The sequence below is a fragment of the Ovis aries genome, chromosome 4, assembly GCF_016772045.2.
Source record: "Ovis aries strain OAR_USU_Benz2616 breed Rambouillet chromosome 4, ARS-UI_Ramb_v3.0, whole genome shotgun sequence".
NCBI classification, from domain to species: Eukaryota; Metazoa; Chordata; class Mammalia; order Artiodactyla; family Bovidae; genus Ovis; species Ovis aries.
Genome location: NC_056057.1, coordinates 104,472,182 through 104,493,583, shown reverse-complemented (window position 1 = coordinate 104,493,583; position 21,402 = coordinate 104,472,182). Strand labels below are relative to the sequence as shown.

The 21,402-nt window shown below is 50.2% G+C and overlaps 1 protein-coding gene across 4 annotated transcripts in view; it reads left to right on the top strand.

The window, feature by feature from the left end:
* HIPK2 (homeodomain interacting protein kinase 2) overlaps window positions 1-21,104 on the top strand; it is a 205,952-nt gene extending 184,848 nt beyond the window's left edge. For all 4 annotated transcript variants that reach the window (XM_027968868.3, XM_027968867.3, XM_027968866.3 and 1 more), the window contains exons 13-15: window positions 1,598-1,842; window positions 7,501-7,661; window positions 9,006-21,104. In XM_027968868.3, coding sequence (XP_027824669.2) covers window positions 1,598-1,842; window positions 7,501-7,661; window positions 9,006-9,476 — 877 coding nt within the window. In that variant the 3' untranslated portion in view covers window positions 9,477-21,104. The remainder of the gene's footprint in view (window positions 1-1,597; window positions 1,843-7,500; window positions 7,662-9,005) is intronic.
* The last annotated feature ends 298 nt before the right edge of the window (window positions 21,105-21,402 follow it).

The window sequence follows — 21,402 nt, the reverse complement described above, 5'->3', positions numbered from 1 at the left end:
TGGGAGGCAGACAGAATTGGTTCCCAAAGTGACAAACATAAATATCTCAGGAGAAAAGAAATGTGCTGGCCCAGAGCCAGGCAAAGTGTGTTCCTCCCCAGCAGTGTATGAAGTCTCGGTTCTAGAACGAAGACCAGGGGTTCAGAGCAGCAATCTCACAGGCATCTTTTACCGCCACCCCACCCTCAGCCCGGCAGTGGAGAAGCTGTAGGAGGGTCAGGACTTCCCTGAGATGGGGACCTGGGGGTCTTGGGTGGCCTGCACGGCAAAGCCATCGCCCCTCCCAGTCTCAGAGCAGAGAGGTGGCTGAGGCTGTGGGGTCCAGCTCCGATTCCTCAGCTGTGTGTGGGATTAGCGGGGTCAGCACCTCACTTTCCCATCCCTCTCACTGCATCCCAGCCCCTCTTGGATGTCTTATCCTCTATTGCCTAAATCGGTGGGGTCTCCCAGGCCCCACGCCTAATAAAGCTCATGCTCTTCCTTCCCAAAGGTGTTTTTCTTCCACACCACAGCCTCGGGCTGCCGGGGTCTGTCTGGGTGCTCTGTGTGCTTTTCTGTCCCTCCCTGGTGGCTCAGAGGGCGCTGTGTGAATTGGAATATCTCCTGCCTTATCAGTAAACAAGTTTCGGGCCTCCAAATGTAATGTCAAATGGGAGTATTTCCTGCCATAGTAAACAGGGATGTCACAACCTAGCTATTTTTCCTTAATTAACAATAATCTTTTGATGTTCAGACTACTTGCCCCTTGCTACAAACTTCTGTATAACCTGATTCCTCCCCCTACCTCCTCAGAACAGTTATCTCAGGATCATTTGAGATGCTGTCTCTCAGCCTCCCAAGTCCTAGGTCATTGTTGTATAGTCGCTCATTTGTGTCTGACTCTTTGCAACCCCACGGACTGCAGCATGCCAGGCTTCCCTGTCCTTCACTATCTCCCGGAGTTTGCTCAGACTCATGTCCATTGAGTCAGTGATGCCAGCCAACCATCTCATCTCTACCATCCCCTTCTCCTCTTGCCCTTAATCTTTCCCAGCATCAGGGTCTTTTCCAGTGAGTCGGCTCTTCACATCAGGGGGCCAAAGGATTGGAGCTTCAGCTTCAGCATCAGTCCTTCCAGTAAATATTCAGGGTTGATTTCCTTTAGGATTGACTGGTTTGATCTCCAAGCGGTCCAAAGGACTAGGAATTCCCACCACACAAAAGATAACTCAGTTTCTAGGTCGTGCCTGTTTTTTAGTGGACAGCTGCCCCAGAGCTCTGGGCTGCCAGTGCTTCCCCCGCAGGTCTGCTGAGCCCTGCTGCATGGGGGAGAGCCCAGGCCTGCCCAGAAGGTTCTCTCACTCCATTTCCAGAAGCTTCTGTGGGCCCCACTCCAGCCCCTTCTCTTGTCCTCACGTCATCCCCACCCCCACCCCCGCCAGTGAGACTGGTGACGCCTGGGTTTCCCCATCAGGGTTCTCGAGAACAGAAGTCACATTCCTACCCTCTCTCCTGCTCTGCCTCTCTGCCCCTGCCCGCAAGTGCAGCTCTGCCCAGCCAGTCAGGTGTCTCACCGCACAGCCTCTCACGGTCCTGGTTTCTCCCTTTGCGTTTCCAGCACTGTCTCCAAGCAGAGAAAAAACGTCATCAGCTGTGTCACGGTCCACGACTCTCCCTACTCCGACTCCTCCAGCAACACCAGCCCCTACTCCGTGCAGCACCGCGCCGGGCACACCACCACCACCTTTGACACCAAGGGGAGCCTGGAGCCGCACTGCACGGGGAACCCCCGGACCATCATCGTGCCCCCCCTGAAAACCCAGGCCAGCGAGGTGCTGGTGGAGTGTGACAGCCTGGGGCCAGGTAATTCGGGGGCAGAGCTGCCAGAAGCATCTCTCTAGAGGCTGGTTTTCTGCTTCCTGCGGCTCAAAATCTTGTTACAGGAGCACTTAATAAGCCCTGGGTCTGGGGAGTGGGTGGTTAGTAGATCTTCACCAAGGATCCTGTTTGAGAAGATTCCTTGTTGTCAGCCCAGGTGGCCAGAGATGACCTCATATCTGTCACAAAAAGTCCTCCCTGTGATGATGGCTGCCTCATTTCTAAACTGTATCTCATGGATGGATGGATGGGTGGGTGGGGAGTTTGCAAAGAGTTTGTCACCTAAGTGGGAACAAGCCTGGTCAGCCCTCAGTGTTTCCTACTGAGGGTGGCTTTCTTTGCTCTCAAGGGACCGTTCTCAGGAACCAAATGTTCTGGAATTATTCCATTTGGGCACCCCTTAGGTTTCTCACACGTGGTGGCAGTACAAACATTCAGGAGAGTAAGAAGGGAGACTTTCTTTTGTAAGAGGGGTGAATGCGAGAGAGAAGGCGGGTAAGGGAACCAGCGGGTCCTAGGGCCAGTGCACCCATTTAGGAAAAGACACATCTGAAAGTTAAGAATCTGGGCATTGACTCCTCAAGCCTCTCCTTACCTCACACCCTTAAGTCCTCAGGTCACCTGCATATAGCCCATTTATAAAGGTTACAGCCTTAAATGCACACATCTTGGTGTGAGGGGCTCTCCTGTTTAATTAACAGTGAAAGTGTCAAGACTATGTTGTTGAAAACCTTAAGACCAGCAAGAAGAGAATGACTTATTCTTTTTCATCTGTAATCCAAAATCAAAACAGCTCTGAAAACCAGATTTTAAGTTCACAGCAAACTCAACTGGTAAAACCAGACCTGAACTAACCAGAGGCTGTTTGCAAGTCCCTTTGTCATATTCCTATTTGTGTCATAGTCATATCTGTGCCACTTAGTGAAATGTCCCCATATTTTATAGCAGAAATATTTACTTCTTTTTATTATGTGGTTAGTACCCAAGGCTCCTTTGAGGGTAACCTAAAATGTTGAATATGTATCAGATTCCCTTATAAAATCTGAAAGTCTTGATTTCAAAAGTGTCTGACCTCAGGGATTTCTGATCAGAGATTGTCAATCTACAGAATGAGATGATGAGTGTTGTAAATTGAGGATGCCCGTGTTCCAGGACCTCTCAGAGAAACTCCGTAGCAGTAATGGCCCCTTTACAATTCAGGACAGTGGTCTGTAAGAGCTGGCTCAGAAAAGACCTTACCCAGGTCCTCTGGGAATTCATAAAGGCAGGGGATGGGGGTGGAGGCGGGGTGGTGAGTAACTGATGCTGAAATTCCCTTGGCCTTTTAAACACAGCGGAGGATGCATGAGAGAGTGGTGACATCATCACAGGTTAGGCATCTTCCAGCTCAGAGTTTTGTCGGTCTTGGTGCTGGCAAAATTGGGAGTTCTGAAACTTTAAGATGAGGTGGTCCAACCCCTAGTTGAGACAGGTGAGGAAACCGAAAGCCAGCTTTGCCCCACCTAACACAGCGGTTTTCTGTCAGGACCCAGAACAACAGCGAGGTGGATGGAGGCGGCTTTGAGGAGCCCACTGGTCGACCCCTTTCACATTCTGTTGCCTGTTTCCACCATCAGCTGTCATGCTGTGGGCCACCCATGGCAGTTTTGAGGACACACCCCACTACATTTCCACAAAGACTGTTAGAGCTGAAGGGATGAGAATCTCTCAGGGATACTTTGGACCAAAAAAAAAAAAAAAAAAGGAAGTTATTCTCAGAATTCTCAGAAAGGCTGCTGGTTCTAAAGCACCTCATGCTGCTATCTCTGGGGAAGCCCGTGGAGTGATTTCCTGATGTAAAGAGAGATGTGTGTTCCCCTGTGAGGACCTGCCTTCCTGGTGACAGCAGGAGGCAGGAAGGAGCGTCACTCTGGTCCCTGTCGGCCCACCAGCCTGTGGTGTCTCTCAACACTGACACCCACCATTAGCACCACAACCCTCCTAGCCCCGCTCAGAAGAATCAGGAGAGCAGCCTTCCTCGGCCTCCTGGGGCCCATTCGGCCCCTTTATGGCCAAAGTGTGAACTGCAACCTTTGCGGGGATCCCGGGGTTCCCTGAGCCCTCTCAGATCAAGACAGAGGCCGTGCAGCCAATAGTCCATTTTCTTTCCTTCTTGTTTTGGTCCTTTTTCTCTCTCTGTGAGTCCCAGTTCAGAAAGGATCCCTGAGAATGTCTCACAGAGCCTCCTCAGGTCTCTTGGGGTAGTTAAGGTTCTTTTGGAAAGCAAGAGAACGAACTCTGCCCTTTCATAAGGACAATGCAGGACTGAGGGCAAGGTCAACCACCAAGTCCTGGATGGGACAGAACTTGATCTGAGCCACTGGAGGCCCAATGCTTGCCTTCTGGGCACTGCATCACCCTGACCCAGTGACCCCTAGGCTCCCAGTTTCCCTGTCCCAGGAGACAGGACTTGATGGTCCCAAGTTGGGGCAGACATCTGTTCCTTGAGCATCAGCCTTAGCCAAGGAACAGGGCTCAATAATAAAGACAGCAACCATAGCTAACACCATTAAGAGCCTAACACGTGCCAGATACTAAGCATTCTGCGTCCTTTTACTCAGGTAATCCTCACAACGACCCTAACGTAGTTTCCATTACTTTCCCAGTTTTCCACATAGGAAAATAGATGCACAGAGAGGTTAACTCCACCACGGCCATGCGGCTGGCCCTCCAGGGTTCACCCGGTATCTGAAGCACTCTGTTCACAGGCGCTACCCGTGAACCCAGGCCTGTTCCCAAGCAGCAGATCTTTGAGAGCAGCTAGGAGAGATGGAGGGCAAGAGAAGGGGACAACAGAGAATGAGATGGTTGGATGACATCTCTGACTCAATGGACACGAGTTTGAGCAAACTCCAGGAGATGGTGAAGGACGGGAGCCTGGCGTGCTGCAGTCCATGGGGTCACAAAGAGTCAGACACGACTTAGGGACTGAACAACAAGGCTTAGGTCGAGAGCTCTATACCTCCTTCCAGCTCCAAAATATGCCCCAAGAACTTGACCTTCAGCACCTGCCTTCTCCACTCCGAGGTCACTTCATTTCTCTCCACAGGAGGACATTCCTAGTTTAGTCTCTTGGTTCCTTTCAAGACCCTCTTCCCTGATTCTGGGCTTCCCTGATTCTGGGGTCCCCTGCTGTGGCAACTTGACAAGCTCTGACGCAGCCCCCCACCCACCCCTGTCCCTGTGATGATGGTGGCCTGGCCCTGTCACATCCATTTCATCTGAAGCTCTCTAAACTCTTCACTTACAGGCTCAAGCTGTGGGTCCCTTGCACTTAAGAGTTTCTCCCTCAGATATAATTACCACAAAGTGCCCAGAGCGTTGACACAGGAGCAGAGAGGTGCCGGCCCCAGCTGGGCCCAGGCAGCCTGCACAGCTGTGATCTGCAGGTCAGGGTGGAGCTGAACACCAGCACAGCAGCCCCATGGCTGAGTGATGGAGACTGAAGTTGTCCTGACAGCCAACATCTGCAGCTTTCCATCCTTCACCCTACAGTGGGTCCCCTGAACACCTCCCTCCACCCCCACCCCCAGGTTTTGGGGGGCCTTTGAGAGTCTAACCAAGTTTGGTCTGAGGACCGACCCTGATTCCATGACACAGGTCAGCTGTGTCCACCAGGGCCAGGCTGGCTCCTGCTCTCCTGGAAGCTTGTGAAGAATACAAATTCCTGGGCATCTCATGCTTCAGTGGGTAGGATGGGAGGGCCACTGGGCACCAATACACAGTTGAATCTGGGGTCTCTGCTAGGACCCGCCCCTTCCCAGCGAGGTAGCTCTCCTTCTACTGGGGCAGGGGGATGGGGGGAGTGGCTGTTGCCTCCAGGTAGGAGGCTCCTGTCACCCTCAGTGCTCCCCAGTCTCCTGCTCCCAGGTTCCCGATTTGCCTTCACTTTCCAGCTTTGTCTCCATCAACAGTTAATCAGCATTCTCTCTTGCCGGCCCCAGCCTCAGGCATCTCCTCATCATGACTTTGATCTCATCACCCTGGGATTTGTAATAGAATTGATCCAACCCAGTTACGTCAAGTGTGCTTCATTAATTGTTAGCATCCCTACCCCCTAGAACAGCCAGAGTGCAGAGTATGCTCAGTCACTCAGTTGTATCTGGTTCTTTGCGATCCTGTGGATTGCAGCAAGCCAGGCTTCCCTGTCCATGGGATTCTCCAGGCAAGAGTGGGTTGCCATGCCCTCCTCCAAGGGATCTTCCAGACCCAAGAATCGAACCCGCATCTTCGCATCTCCTGCATTCACATGCGGATTCTTTACCACTAGCTCCACCTGGCAATGACCAGATGTGCTCTTTTTACACTCACAGTCCCGGGGTGCCTGATTGAGACCATATTAGGCTTTTGTGTTTCCCAAAGATGCGCGTCCCCAGTAAATCTTCCAAATTCTCACAACTGACAGCACGAGAAATAGCCCTGCCTTCTGAGGTCCTGGGTTCGTCTTGCCGCTTCTCCTATTACTGGGGTCTTCTCTTAAAGTCCCTACTCTGGGAGGCTCTTCAAACGTGGATGGTTTTAGAGTCAGGGAGTCTGCAGAGGACACTGCATTTTTTGGCAAGTGTCCGAACTCCCTGTGCCAAAGGCCTCTTGGCATTCACTGTAGATCACTTCCTCTTCATCTAGACAAAGCTTCAGGACAGGAATACCTGATGTCAGGAGAGACACTGAGAGGTAGGCAAGCGGTCACTCTCAATTCCATATGTCCTGTGCCTGTGCATGTGGTTCTCTGACTTTGCCCTCTGGAGACACAAGTCCCACTCTGCTGGGAATTTCACAGGTCACTTGGCACCAATAATGACTGAAATGGTTTCTTTAATATAAACCGCCTCCCCCTCTTCATTTTATTCTGGTTGTTCCCCCCACCTCTGGATATATTGTTGTTCAGTTGCTAAGTTGTGTCCGACTTTTTATGACCCCAAGGACTGCAGCACTCCAGGCTTCCTTGTCCTTCACTATCTCCTGGAGTTCGCTCAAGCTCATGCCCATTGAGTCAGTGATGCCATCCAACCATCTCATCCTCTGTTGCCCCCTTCTCCTTTTTCCCTCAATGCTTCCTGCATCAGAGTCTTTTTCAGTGAGTCGGCTCTTTACATAAGGTGACCAAAGTATTGGAGCTTCAACATCAGTCCTTCCAATGAGTATTCAGGGTTGATTTCCTTTAAGATTGACTAGCTTGGTCTCCTTGCTGTCTGAGAGACCACAGTCCCTTTTTTGAGACTCAGTTTTCTGTACCCTGCTACATCTGTCACTGCGTCTTTGCATCTTGGCAGGTGGCCCCCCACTGCACCCCTGGCTGGAACACAGGGAACCTCAGAGAGCGCTCCTTTTGCCTCTTAGACGACCCTTAAGGCTTTTCAGTGTCACCAGATAGTAATTCTAAAGTCCATCAGGGTTTGCTCACAACCAGTGGAACAAGCTGCAGCCCAGGTGTCAGTCCAGAGTCAACATCATCACTGAGTCTGGGGGCGATGTGGCTGATGGGGGATCGTCCAGTCTCAGGACTGTGTCCTCGGAAGACTACTGTTGTCCCCCTAGGGCAGCGTCTTCTGGGCAGCCAAGGACCTGTGACTGACCTGTGCCCTTTTCCTCCTCCCGACACAGTCAACACCAGTCACCACTCGTCCTCCTTCAAGTCCAAGTCCTCCAGCAACGTGACCTCCACCAGCGGTCACTCTTCAGGGAGCTCGTCTGGAGCGATTGCCTACCGGCAACAGCGGCCAGGACCACACTTCCAGCAGCAACAGCCTCTCAATCTCAGCCAGGTAAGCACACATGCCACCCCCTCCCGCTCCCCACCCCTCCTCCCACCAGCTCACCGGGTGCCCTGGGGTAGCAGGAAGTGCCCCGGTGAGCTCTGGTCATCTCCCTCTGCTGCGGGTCACCTTGGAGAAGGTGGATCCTCAATACGTGGAGAGCCAGTCCAGTGCGAAATGACTTGTCTGATGTTCCAAAGCACTTAGTGATGTCGTGCCTGCTTAAAAATAGTCTGGCCCACATGTTGCCGTTTCAGCCCAGCAAAGGGTAAAACACTGGGTCCAAGCCCACTTCAGGCCAGAACCCCAGAGACAGATCTAGAGTCCAACCAGGCCAAGCCTCCTGAGTCATTACAGCGGAGGAGGCCTCACACAGGGACCCCAAACCCAGGAAAAAGACCCGGTAGACTTAGGAGACAGTGGTTGATGCTCAGGGGAGTATCAACCAGGCGGTGTCTCCACGGCCGGCACTCGGCCTGTGTGTCTAGGATCACTCGGGTCTGAATTGCAAAGTGGACTCCAGCCCTGCTTCCTTAGTATAAGGAATAAGACCACATGTGTCTTGTGACTTAGAGTCTCAGGCTGAGAGGGTGGCTTCATTTGTATGTGACTTCAGAAGACGGCGATGTTTCTGAGAGCCTGTTTGGGGAGCAGGACTTCATGGTGAGGCAGGAAAGTGGTCCACGCTCAGAGACGATCCCGTGTGACACTTCACAGCTGCAGGATGTCCTCGGGAGACATGCTGTCTCCTGTTGCCTCTGCAGCTGGCTCTGTTGGTGTGTCACCCGGCCCAGGAAACAGCGGGGCACCGCCTTGCTTCTCGGACAGGTTGATTGATATTTTTCCCAGCACGTGATCTTCTGTGATCCCTGCCGCGCCGCCCTCCCCACCCTCCCCACGCTCCTCCTGACTCTCCTGCCCACCCTCCTCCTGACTCTCCTGCCCACCCTCCTCCTGACTCTCCTGCCCACCCTCCTCCTGACTCTCCTGCCCACCCTCCTCCTGACTCTCCTGCCCACCCTCCTCCTGACTCTCCTGCCCACCCTCCTCCTGACTCTCCTCCCCACCCTCCTCCTGACTCTCCTCCCCACCCTCCTCCTGACTCTCCTCCCCACCCTCCTCCTGACTCTCCTCCCCATCCCTCACTTCCGCCTCCTCCCCAGCCCTCACTTCCGCCTCCTCCCCAGCCCTCACTTCCGCTTTCTCCCCAGCCCTCACTTCCGCTTTCTCCCCAGTCCTCACTGCCCCCTCCTCTTCCTCCCTCTCTGCCCGCTTCCCCCCATGCTCTTCTGCGCTTGCGTGTGTCCAGTCCTCCCCACCCCCCTCAACGCGGTCCTCCTGGTCCTTCTCCAGGCTCAACAGCACATTGCCGCAGACCGCGCCGGGAGCCACCGACGGCAGCAGGCCTACATCACTCCCACGATGGCCCAGGCTCCATACTCCTTCCCGCACAACAGTCCCAGCCACGGCACTGTGCACCCCCACCTGGCCGCCGCCGCTGCCGCCGCCCACCTCCCCACCCAGCCCCACCTCTACACCTACACGGCGCCCGCAGCCCTGGGCTCCACAGGCACCGTGGCCCACCTGGTGGCCTCCCAAGGCTCGGCGCGTCACACCGTGCAGCACACTGCCTATCCGGCCAGCATCGTCCACCAGGTCCCCGTGAGCATGGGCCCCCGGGTCCTGCCCTCGCCCACCATCCACCCGAGTCAGTATCCAGCCCAGTTTGCCCACCAGACCTACATCAGCGCCTCTCCGGCCTCCACAGTCTACACTGGATACCCACTGAGCCCGGCCAAGGTCAACCAGTACCCTTACATATAAACACTGGAAGGGGAGGGGACGGGAGGGAGGCTGGCCAGAGGGAGAGGAGGAGGGACGGAGAGGGGAGCTGGGGCTTCTGTACTGAAGATGCCGCACAGAAACAATGCAAACGGGCAGGGGTTGGGGGCTGGGACGGGACACAGATGAAACTTGAACTAGGAAGTAGGAGGACTGAGAGCGGAGGAGAGAACATTTTGAAAAGGAAGGGATTTAAGGAGGGGGGAAAATCTATGCTTTTTATTTTAAAAAAGAAAAAGGAAAAAAAATAAAAATAAAACATCAGTAACAAAACAAAAACCACAGCTCACGAACCCGTTCTGCACCAAACTGGAAAGAAGGAGAAGAGCAGCCACGGAAGATTCCAGAAGTAGGGGGAGGGGGGCCTCCGTTTTTGAAGAACTTTATGAACTTTTCAAAGATTATTTTCATATGGCAGCAAGTGACGTTTAAGAATTTGCTGTCAGGGACACCTGATATGGAAATCCAATAGATTTTTAATGATTGAACGTAAGGATTAGGGATTTTTCCAGAACTCTATAATGGGTTGGGAGCCGTCTGGAAAGGACAGGCCGTGGCCTGAGGAGGCTGGTGTCTGGGGGTTGGGTCAGGGTTGGCGGAGCCTGGTTCTGGCCCACTTGCCTGGACCAATGGAGAGGGCAGGCGGGCAGCTGGGCTGAAGGAGGACCCCGGGAGAGGGTGTGTTTTCTCTTTCTGAGCACTCTGGATAAATCCCTAAGCAATGATATTCCTCAAATGTCATTAATGATGTATGTTGCAAACTCTCGCTTTTTTTTTTTTTTTTTGCTTTTTTTTTTTTTTTTGGTCTTTTCTGAAGACATCTCTTCTCTTCTGAGTGCATCCCGCGTCTCAAAGCGGAGGGCTTGCGGCGTGGCCAGCACCCTGGTAAATGTAGCAGTGTGCAACTGTGTGCTGCTTTGTGTTCACCCCATCGATACCAACAGACTATCCTCACTGTAATTGCACAAGAAAGGCGATCTCACGCAGGCACGTCCCCCGCGCGGTGATCCCGGTGCGCCCTCCCGCCCCCGGCACCGCCTCCGGCTCTCGCAGACTTGGTTTTTACATCCTTTCCTCCTAGTGCCTTAGCGACCGGGGACGCGGTTGAGGGTTTACTTCCACGGTACTCCAAGAAGCCGGCTGAGGCACGTCTCAGCCTCTCAGCCCTTCTTCTGTGCTGTTGCAACATTTTACTCTGGTCTTTTCCTTTTTTTTTTTTTAATTTTTTTTAATAATCTGTTGTCTTTCCCCGGGCTGTTTGCTAGCAGAGGAGTGTCAGGGAACTGGCAGGGGCTAGGAGAGCCGGTGGGTCAGGAGAGGACTGTGGGAGGTGGATGGTGGTGGGTGAGGCTGACGCTGGAGATGGCTTGGCGTGGCTTTTTCCTGGTGGACAAAGCAAGAGAGACTGACTCCCCACCCGGCACCCTCACCCAGTTCTGCCCCCAGCGGGCTAGCTCTGCCGTCTGTAGACCACAGATCCCATCTCAGTTTCAAGAATGCTGGCCTTGCTTCTGACGCAAGGAGCAAAGGAGAGGAGCGGCCTCCGGCCTCCAGGCCCGGCACTGGCTTCCGGCTGGTCACCCGCTGTCTGCAGGCGGACCTAGTGGCCCGCCCCGTGTTCTGACCCGCCCCACACTCCATTCCGCCAGCCCTGCCCATCTGGCCTCTGCTTCCACCCTCCCACCCCACCAGGCTGTGTTTTGCTCTCAACCGTTTCGCCTGATCCCTTTCTCTGTAGACAACCGCCAACCGTCATTTGCTGCTAAATCTTTCCTCGCGTTACCCAGGCTTACCCCAGGCATGCCTTCATTTCTGGTCTTTGAGGGTTCGGGTGGGCAGAAGGCTGGAGGGACATTCACGAGGGTAAACCGGTGATCTTGGACCGCCCTTGGGAAAACACACCCAAAGACAGTCAAGTTTCCAAGGAAGTTTGCCGTTTGCCCTCTGTGCATCATTGATAACGTTCTGGAAATTTCCTCAGGCTTTGAACACTGGTGGGGGTGGGGGTGGAGAGGTCTCTCTATCCATAGCAAATTACTGTTGCACATGAAAACATTGGGAGGTGCTGTCTGGTCCCAGACGGGAATTTTAACTGTGGTCCTTACTGTTTGATGCTTGATGCGGAGCCCCTGACCCCAAAGCCAAGTTTCCAAGGTGCAGAGAGGTCGCTCCCGGGTTCGAACAGCACTCTGCACCCACCCTCCCTCACTTTCCTTCCCTATCCTGCGGTCTCCCTTAACGATCTACTGTGAAAGGTGTTTTTAATCTTGATATCCGACCTAATTCAGTAACGAAGCCCAGCCCTTACCTTAGCTCTTAGCTGTGAAATGTGAAATAACTCTGGAAAATATCCCCTCTCCATGCATCAATTCTACTTATCCTACAAAGAAATCGGTCCCCAGGTTGGAACCAGCTTAGTCCCGGCCTCAGCCTGGAAGGAAGGAAGGACCCCGTGTCCGCCGAGGAGCCGCCTGCTGCAGGACACGATGGTGTCTTCATGGCGCCACACATGCATCTTTTATCTGGATGTGGGGAAGTGCCGCCATTCTGAGACAACCAGAAAGTGGTCCGTGGGGGTGGGGGCGGGGAATGTGCCAGAGGACGCGTGCGCCCGAGCACTGACGGAGCCACGCCAGCCTGCAGACGGGTCTCTGTTCCGGACTCTCGGCATCCAGAGGGCAGCAGTGCCCCGTCCGACCCTCCCCGTGCCCAGTCGCACAAGTCATGGCTGCAAACGAGCCAGCGTTTTTGCCTTATTGGGTAGCGTACTGGACCCCTGGTACTGTTCACTTCCAGTGCTTTCTAGATCTGATCTTTTAGCAGGAAAAGACAACGTAGCCTTCCACTTTAATGAAAATTATTTTGTCTACTTAAGTTGGAAGTTACTCTTTCACCTGACATTTTCTTTCCTTTCCTTCCTGATTAGGAAATGAAAGTTTCATGCTGCTCATAAAGATAATATTATTGTACTAATTATTTTGGTTATTAACCTTTGTAATTATTATCCTAATCATCATTTTGATATTTTAGTTGGGGTTTTAAAGTGCACATTTATTCCAAGTATCTTTATGTTTTCTCTTTAATATTTAAATTTATTTTATTATATCTGTGAGTATCTGAGTAGACAGGAGGGACATCCAGATGTCCAGTTTTGTCAGACCAAAAAGAAAAGAAGGAAGGATTCAGGAATCAGGAAAAAGCTGTCAAGAATGATCCACCAGAGAACAAAAGCCTGAAGAAGAATCAAAGCCTTTATCTCTCTGTAAGCCAACTTGGGCTTTGGACAGCATGGTTCGTGGTCACCATCAAGACTAGATTTTTCTAGACTCTCAGTGGTCTGGGAAGAGATCTGAGGAGTCATCTTGGAGGCTGAACCCTCAGCATGTTCCTCTCTGACCTTCCCTGTTCTTCTGAAATCTGCTGAATAGACCCTGGGCCTGCCTCACATCTTATACTGACCTGTCAAGGAAAAAAAAAAAGAAGCCCTCTGCCCAGAGCTGACCCAGCCCCTTCCCTAAAAGTCCTCCCATTTCCCATCAGCCCACCAGAAGTGTGGCTTATACCCTTCAGTGTGTAGATAATGTTGCCTCCTAGAAGCCACTGAAGGTAATGAGCTGATGGAAGGTGCTTAGGCAGGTGGTACCTTCCCCTGGGAGATGTCAGCCTCCCTGCCCCTCACAAACCACACTGCCCACTTCTTCAGTCCCTGCCCTCACCCAGTACATCTCAGCACACAATTCTAGGGACAAACTGTGGAGCCAAAAAAGTAATAATAATAAAAGAGGGATAGTAGGAGGCCAGAGGAGCACTGACCGTGTCCAGCAGATCCTTGGACAGTGCGGGCTGCTGCCCCCCTGAACTCGGCCAGTGGAGGGGCACAGTGGGGCCTTACAGCGGTGCCCACTGGGCTCTGACTGTGCCCTTCAGGCCACCATGCTGGGTGCCATGGGCTTTCTAAATCAGCTTGAGGTGCCCACATGCCGCCCACCAAACCCAGAAACTACCAGGCCCCAGGTGGGTGAAGGAGGGCCTGGAATGACGGGCTTCACTGAGGCTAATGAAGGGAGACGCCAGGCCATGCCCAGCCCCCCACCACTCAGCGAACATTAGTATCCTCCCCGCGTCCCCACCTGCCTTTTTCTTCCAACCCAAGCACAAAACTGCGGGTCTGAAGCCCTCGGAGAAGGCCCTAGTGGGAGAGATGAGCCCCTCTGTGGGTTCCTTAGCAGCTGCTTGAACTCCCACCCCACCCTCCAACCCTGAGTCGCCCTGGCAGGTAGGCTGAATAAAGGCTGCCCATCCCAGGACGCAGCTCCCAAGTGGAGAGATGCCAACCTAGTCTTCATGTAGACCACAAATAACCTAGAACATCATCTGCTCTGGAATTGGCTCCATCCTCCTTTACTGAAGCAACGTGGTTATGGTTCAGAGGAGCAGGCTAAAAAAGACAGGTCAAGGGGAGCCTGGGAACCGGAGCGCTGGGAACCGCAGGTTGATTTGCTTCTGCTTGTTCGGTCTAGCGGGTGCCTCGGGTGTTTGCGCCGCCATCTCTGTGCGTAGTGCCTCCTTTCACGATGTTTTGGCTGTTTCCAAGGGAAGGGTGAGCAGGCCGATGGGTGGGAGAGTCTGAGGCTTGGTGCCAATTAATGCTGTGACGTGGAGCATGTGGTTGGTCGAATTCAGAGGGAAAGGAAGGGTTGGTTGTCTCCTGGACTGTCTTTACATTCTGGCCTTACTGGTGGTGAGTGGCTGGCGGGCTGCAGGAGCCTGAAGACTCAACCCGCCCAGACACCAGATTGTGGGATGTAAGGAAGGCAAGGAAAGATCAGCCCAGCTGCTAACAGGCGGATTTCCCTCGACCGGATCTCTGGAATTGCAGACACTCATTTTTGAACAAGCTTGTGGTGGAGGATTTGGGTTGTGTGAGTGTGTGTGAGTGAGTGGAGCAGACTTTCTTGGAAACTGGAGGAAGGAGAAGAGGAGGCTTAAGGAACTATTGCTGATGGGCTGTGGTTGATGAAACGTGGTGGGTTGATGGGCCAGCCCCAGCTTTCATCCTGGGTTCTCTGGTGTTGGGGGTGGGGTCGGATGTGGGGCTCTCCATGGCCGGTTAAGTAGCTGCGGGGACAGAGCAGAAGAGAAAAACGAGGTGCCCTCCAGCAGCAGAGAGGCCAGCGCTCCTTCTGCGGGTCGCAGACCTTGCCCGGTGCTGCTCAACACCAGCCCAAGTGATTCTGCCACGAAATATTCCAGCCCCGGGGACCCTACTTGCTTCTTGCCCCTTCTCTGTGTTTTCTTTCTGGTGTGTCTTAGAGATTTCAGATGGGGAAGCCTCAGAATTGAGCAAGCTAGAGCTGTCCTAACCAAATTGGAAAGGAAGGTGAAAGTGTTCCTTTCTTTAGCCAAAGACCCTCTCCTCAAAGACACCCCCAGATGTGGACAGAATGGCATTCCTCTCTCCTTCCTCTCCCGGCAATAATAACTCTGTCAGTGATGCAATCCCGTTTATGTCCTTCTCTTGCCTGACTTGTTTTGGTTTTTTTGTTTTTGCCTTTATTTTAAAACTGTGCTCATCTTGTAAGTGGAATGGAGATTTGTAATCCCCAAATGCTGCTGCTGTCAGGAAACTGGAGGTACTGCATGGATCTGTGGGTGGAACTCACCTCGAGTTACCTCGGGTATCCGCCGGAGCAGACTGGCCAGGAGGTGCGGCTCTGTCTGGGTCAGGTGCACGCCAGGACCGGGCTCAGGGGGTCAGTACTTTTCCGCTTCAATGCCTTAGGACTCTCACTTCCGAGTTCCACAGATGGGACTCAGTGGAGAGTTGGAGATGGCGAACTGATATTTAAAGTCAGTAGAAACCCCTTGAAGGCTTTTGGCACCCTCACTCACTTGAGTGACCCAACCTAGGAGAGGTTTTTCCCATCCTTCTGGCAGCTCCCAGAAGTCCAAGAGAGCCAGCTCTGAGCCAGTTCTTCATTTGAGACTCAGTGAGAATCTGCAGAGAAGTGACCCTTCTGCAGGGCATGCTTGCTCAGGGTACCTCTGCCAGAAGGGAGCTTCCTGACGCCCCAGCTTGAGTCCCAGGAGCCTCTGCGAGCCCCTAATTGCACTCTCATTGCATTAGAATTTCACATTGACTAGTCTCTTTGTTAGAACTTGCCATGTCCCTCGAGTAGGAGCCAACATTTGTTGAATGCTTTCAATACACCAGGCTCATCCCAAGCCCTTGGTGAGCACAGCCTCCCAGTACCCTCGGGCTCACCCCTATTCACAACACCCCTCTCCTCCATTTACAGAGGAGGAAATTGGTGAGACAGTCGACTCTCTGAGAAAGTAGGCTGTGTTAAAGAAAGGAAATACAAGGATTTGGGGGTGGCCCCAAGTCCCCGAGCTTCTAGTGAAATTTTGTGTTCTTGAGACCTTTACTAACTGAATTTGTTTCCCTTGTTAAATAATCATCAGTGAGTGGCCTCGTGTTTCTGGTGAACCATCTAATGATGCTCCCATTGACTGTATGCCAGACATTGCGCTGGAAGTCGCTCCTGTTTATCCCGTTTCGTTTCGTCTTCATAACAGCCCTATGAAATCAGCAGTACTAGTCCCTTTACAGATGAGGCAGACGGCTTGGTGAACTGGTAACCAGCCCAGCGTCACACAAGCCAGTAGGGAAGGCCGGCCGTGACCTGGGTCTGCCCAGCTCACAGACGCCAACCTCAGCTGTCTCCTGGGTGTGTGTGCGAAGAAGGGCCTCACAGGAGCGTTGCCCCGCACCACCCCTGCCCTGTGCGCGGAGCTCAGCAGAAGGTCTGTATGTAGAGGGAGTCCTGAATCTGATCCAGGCAGCAAGGGCAGAATTAGTTTGACTTTTAGAGAAAATCTTAGGGGAGTCTCTTTGGATTAATCATAGTAGAGTTCATTTTCAATTCCTTTTCAGTGTACCAACTAGCTTTAGTAGTGCTGCTGCTACAACAGACTCTTATAAGAGTGAAGAAAAAAAAAAGTGTTCTTTTCTTCTTTTAAAAAAATATTTTTTTCTTGCTTATAGTTAATTCTAGAAAGGCAATACTAAAAGTATATATTTTCTTCAAAATACTATTTTTTACTGCACTGATAAATATCATAACGACTCTGGTCTCTGTAATCAGTCCACTCTTCAGCTCTGGGTAGAACCAAAGGCAGGATTCACACCAAATTTGTAAATAGCATGTGTGAGTCTGGTGTCCAGGAACTGTTTTTTCTTTGTGTTTAAAAATTTAAAAAAAAAAAAAAAAAAAGGGAAAAAAGAGATGAGATCAAGATGATGTTTAGAAAGAGGAACAAAATTAAGTTTTCTTTCAAGATAGTTTTCTTTCTCAAAGAAATGGGAAGCAACAGTTGTGCAAACTGAAGAAAAATTAGCCAACTTTCAGGATACAAGGAAGGAGAGCCTCAGGCTGAGGTGGGAGATTAACAGTAACATAGAAACATGTTTCCTTTGGTTGAAAGGTGGCAAGAATTTAGCAATGCTTTAGAACTAGATTTTTAATTTTGTGGGAAATCATAACCATTTGTTACAAAATATCTCTGCAGTTGTTTGGAATGGGGTTTTCAGTTTCTTTTTTTTTTCCTTTAAAAATTTCCTTATTGACTGGCTCCAGGCATGTTTGCCTCAATTCTTAGGTAGTTTACAAAGTTCTAGAGTCTTCTAGAGCTTTAATTCCATTGGAAGCAAACCCAGCTAATCAGAATTTGAGATCCTGGTTGGTTTGAATAGGTATTCTGGAATTCTTGACAGAACACCTGAAGACTTCTTTTTTTTTTTTTTTTCTTAAGAAGGTTTTAGATACGTTATCTTACACAAACTGTGACCTGATGGCAATAATTACCTCAAATGTGGGCATTCATCCTGGTTTTAGCCTTTTTTGAAATCATGTAGCCAGCTTGCTCTTGGAATTTAAAAGACTATAAATATAAACTCCGTGTGGGCTGAAAATAACAATTACTGCACACCCTGGTCATTGTTGCTTAAGTGAACTCTGAAAATAGGTAATCCTTACAACAGAAGTTAAACCAAGGGAGAGAATATTCTTTGTGTTTTGTAATCAAATGTGAGTTTCAGATGCACATGTTTAAGTATATATGTTTTTAGCTACTGTAAAATGCTGTTAGCCTTCTAAGATATCAAGAGAGTCACGTTTTAAATGCATAAACTATAAACAGTTGACTGTGGATAACTAAACATATTTCTGGCCACGTTTTATAGTTAAAGTATTTTATAGTTTACATTTAAACTGGTACTTTTTAAAGAAAATTTCTGTTTATAACTGACATCTTCAGACCCCAGCAATGGCCTCTTCAGGTGGAGGCCACGTTCCCCCAAGGCAGGTGTGTTCTGCCCCTACTGTAGCCCACCATGAGCATTTCCATCTGTATTGCTGGTTTCCATGGGAACTCGAGAGAATGTAAAGGGATTTCCAGGTTGAGCAGGAAGGGGTGAGTCCACAGCCTGGGCCAGGTGCACAGATCTGCGCCGTGATATGCACACTGGTGGTCAAGGCCTTCTCTTTGGCATCTTGAAAGAGGCAGAGAGAATAGACATCTAGTTCATTGATTTTGTCTTGATTTGAATGTTTAATTTATTAATCGACCCACTGACTTCCAGACACCAGGCAGTAGAAGACACTGGGATTCAGGTGGCCCCGAAGGTACAGCTGCTATTTCTGGGGCCCCAGCAATACTCTGATTGGTGTTTTGCAGGGGAGAATTATACACCCCCATGCCTATATTTACTGGTTGGGTTTTCCGTATATCTGCTGTCATTTATTCCTTTTGTCCTTTAAAACAAAGTAAGTGTAAAAGGATATGTTTACTTTTTACTCTTTATCAAACTTCTATTTGAAGCCTAGGTCATTAGGAGATGGGGTCTAGATTTTTTTTTTTTTTTTAACAGCTCATAGTTTTGTTCAGTAAACAGAGGGTAGGTAGTACATCCTCCAGGCATGAGGGCGGGCCAACCCCAAAGAAGAGGCCTAGACTTTTTTTTCCTAGAGATTGTAAGGGCTGCTGAGCAGGAGGAAGGGACTGGAATCTGAAGGACAGCTAGGGGGGCAGATGATGAGATCCATCCAAGCAGAGGTCACAGTTGAGAGGCCCCGTCGCCATGCAGAAGCAGCCTGGAGGGCACCAGTTGCCCTAAGTGTTTTGGTTCCTTTCTTCTTTTGTGCCACAACCTTAGCGCAGAGGACCTGCTGTGATCTGAAGGGCATTCCTTTAGCAAATAACACCTTAAAAACTGCAAACACCTGGGACCAGGGAACTGGTGGTGGTTCTTAATGCACTTGCTTTTTCCTTGTGAACTCTGTTGATAGCACATTCTTATCACAGTATTCGGTTGGAAATGTCACTGTAAAATAGTTTTTGTCTTGCCCCTCCTAATTCAACTGTCACTTTTCCTCTGTTTGGTTTTCTCCCGTGATTTAAATAACAAAATATATTTTATGTCATTGTCTTTGGGGCTTAATCATATTTTTAAAAAACAGAGGAATAGAAATTAGCTTTTTCTTTTAAGTAAATATGCTGTATCTTAAAAAAGGGCTCTGCCTTCTCTCTCGTTTCCTTTCAGCCAGCCTCCATGCCAACCTCCCAGCACCCTTGCCCCCTTCTTGTGTTGGGGCACTGCTCCCCGCACCGCCCCCACACGTGGCCACCTTGGTCTCCACCCTGCTGTCCCACAGCCCCATCCAGGCACCCAGTCCTAGGCACCCAGGATGCCCAGGAGGCTCTCAAGAGCCAGGAAGAAGGACCCACTTAGCCTTGCCAATGGTGGTCTTGCCTCCCTGTTAGCTATTCGCCTGCTTGGTTGAAGGGGCAATGGATTTATTTTTATTATTATTATTTTAATAGTTTGGCTCAGGTTATAAGGAAGAACTTGGGAAATGGAAAGTGACTTGACCATGCCCATCCTTTGTAGCTTTCTGTGACTTCTGAATGGAACCTAAAGCACGCCCCACCCCAGTTCCCTCTCCTCCCTTGCGGCAGATACTCCTGTAGACGTCTCCACGGCACGTGGTTTCTCCCTGCCGTCTCATCCTTCCCGTCACTTTCCACCCTTTCACCATTGCATTACTGCTCCTTTAAAGCTTTCTCCCATGGCTTTTCCAGGGCACAATCATTTCCGGCCCCCAAAGCACCTCCTCATCCTCTTTGTGTGTGTTTCTTTAACCAAATGAAGTAGACCCGGAAGTCATACTTTGGGGCGGTAGGATTTCTAGTCTAGGAGAATCACTGTATAGATAATAGATGTTGATATATATGTGTGTGTATATATATATCAAACCAAATTTCGGATAGGAAAAGTATAGCTTTATGGATGAGGAAGGAGAGGAGCTTTTGGAAGCTGGTTGGTATATCAGAGGAGCCAGGGATGACCCAGGCTGCACCGTCGCACATGGACTGGAAAAGCAGGATGCAGGGGACCCAGGCACCACCTCAGGCTGCAGTGGAGGCAGGTGGCCCCGAAGGGTACTGCTGCTCTCTCTGGGTCCCCAGTAACAGGGCAGAGATGAGTGTTGGGCGGTGGGGGCGGTACAACACATCAGAATGACTGGAATTTTCCATCCCGTTTTGCTTTGACCACATGTATTGAGCTGCAGCCTCTGATATTATATCCCGTTTCCAAAAATGGTATCCATTAGGATGGAAAGAGAAGGCATCTGTAGAAATGTTTACCTTTCAACAGCCCACACATCAGGACACTCTGGATAGAAAGACTCACTCCCCAGAAAGAGAGCAGGGAAGAGGAGATCCGGTGAGGCTCGGTCGCCGGTCCAAGGAACATGGCTCCTCCCCAGGGCCATCTCGCCCAGATCTTTCTCTGCCAGGTCATCTCAGCTCAGTTACCCTATGGAAGCCCTGGTCTGTTGTGTTCCTTCACTATACGGTTTCTGTAATAAAAAAAGAAAAGTGTTAATCCATGTTAATCTTTGTGAAAATTATTGCGTGCAACAGTATTTTCTCGTGTACCTCTTTTTCCTATGTGAATTGTCCCTCTTTTCTTTTTTTATTTATAAATGTCTACTTTTTTTAAAAAAAGACAAACCAATGTGTTGTAGGCCTATATGTAACCTATTCCTTAGTCTCATATTATAGGTATGTTATAAGAATGGATATTTTACTTGGCTTTAGAATGTTTTACAAGAAAAATAATTCTTAACTGATCAAGTCCTTGCTACTAAAATGCTTGTGTTTTTCATCATGACGTCGTGTGCTTCTAAATTAATGATCATTTTCGTTGTAGAAAAATGGAGTGAATTTATATTAGTCTTGGAAACTAATAATAGCATTGTAAATTTATGAGATGATTTTAACAGAAAAAAAATTATAGAAGAATATAGTTATTTTAATTGTAATATTACTAACTGTAGGGTGAGAAAGGGGGGGGGGGGTCCCGTTGTGGTGAACTATGTTATAGCTTGTTACTCACAGTTTCTTTTTGATCATTTTTTCGGTCTCTGAGGTGAAACGAGTTATTAATTAAAATTTGTAAACTCACATATGCATATTGTATATGTGTAGAAATGTAATCACACTTTGTCTTGGAATTACATTAAACTGTTTGGAATCACTGTACACTCGCCCTGGCACGTTTATTTATTCTAGAACCAAACCAGTTCTGAGACTGCAGAGGTGGTTAATACGAGTCACAGCTTAAGTTATTTAGCCCTCTGGAAAATATTTAATACCTCTGAACACGTTCATAACCCACCACTGCATTTGAAATCTGCCGGCGGGACTGTATGTGCCTGAAGAGGGGAAGTCTTGAGGTCATGTCACTACCTGCTCCTGGGCAGCTGGACAGGGGGTCGTCTCACTGCCACTGACTCACCTTGCTGTTTCCCAGCTCCATCCCGAAGGCCTAAGGCGTTGT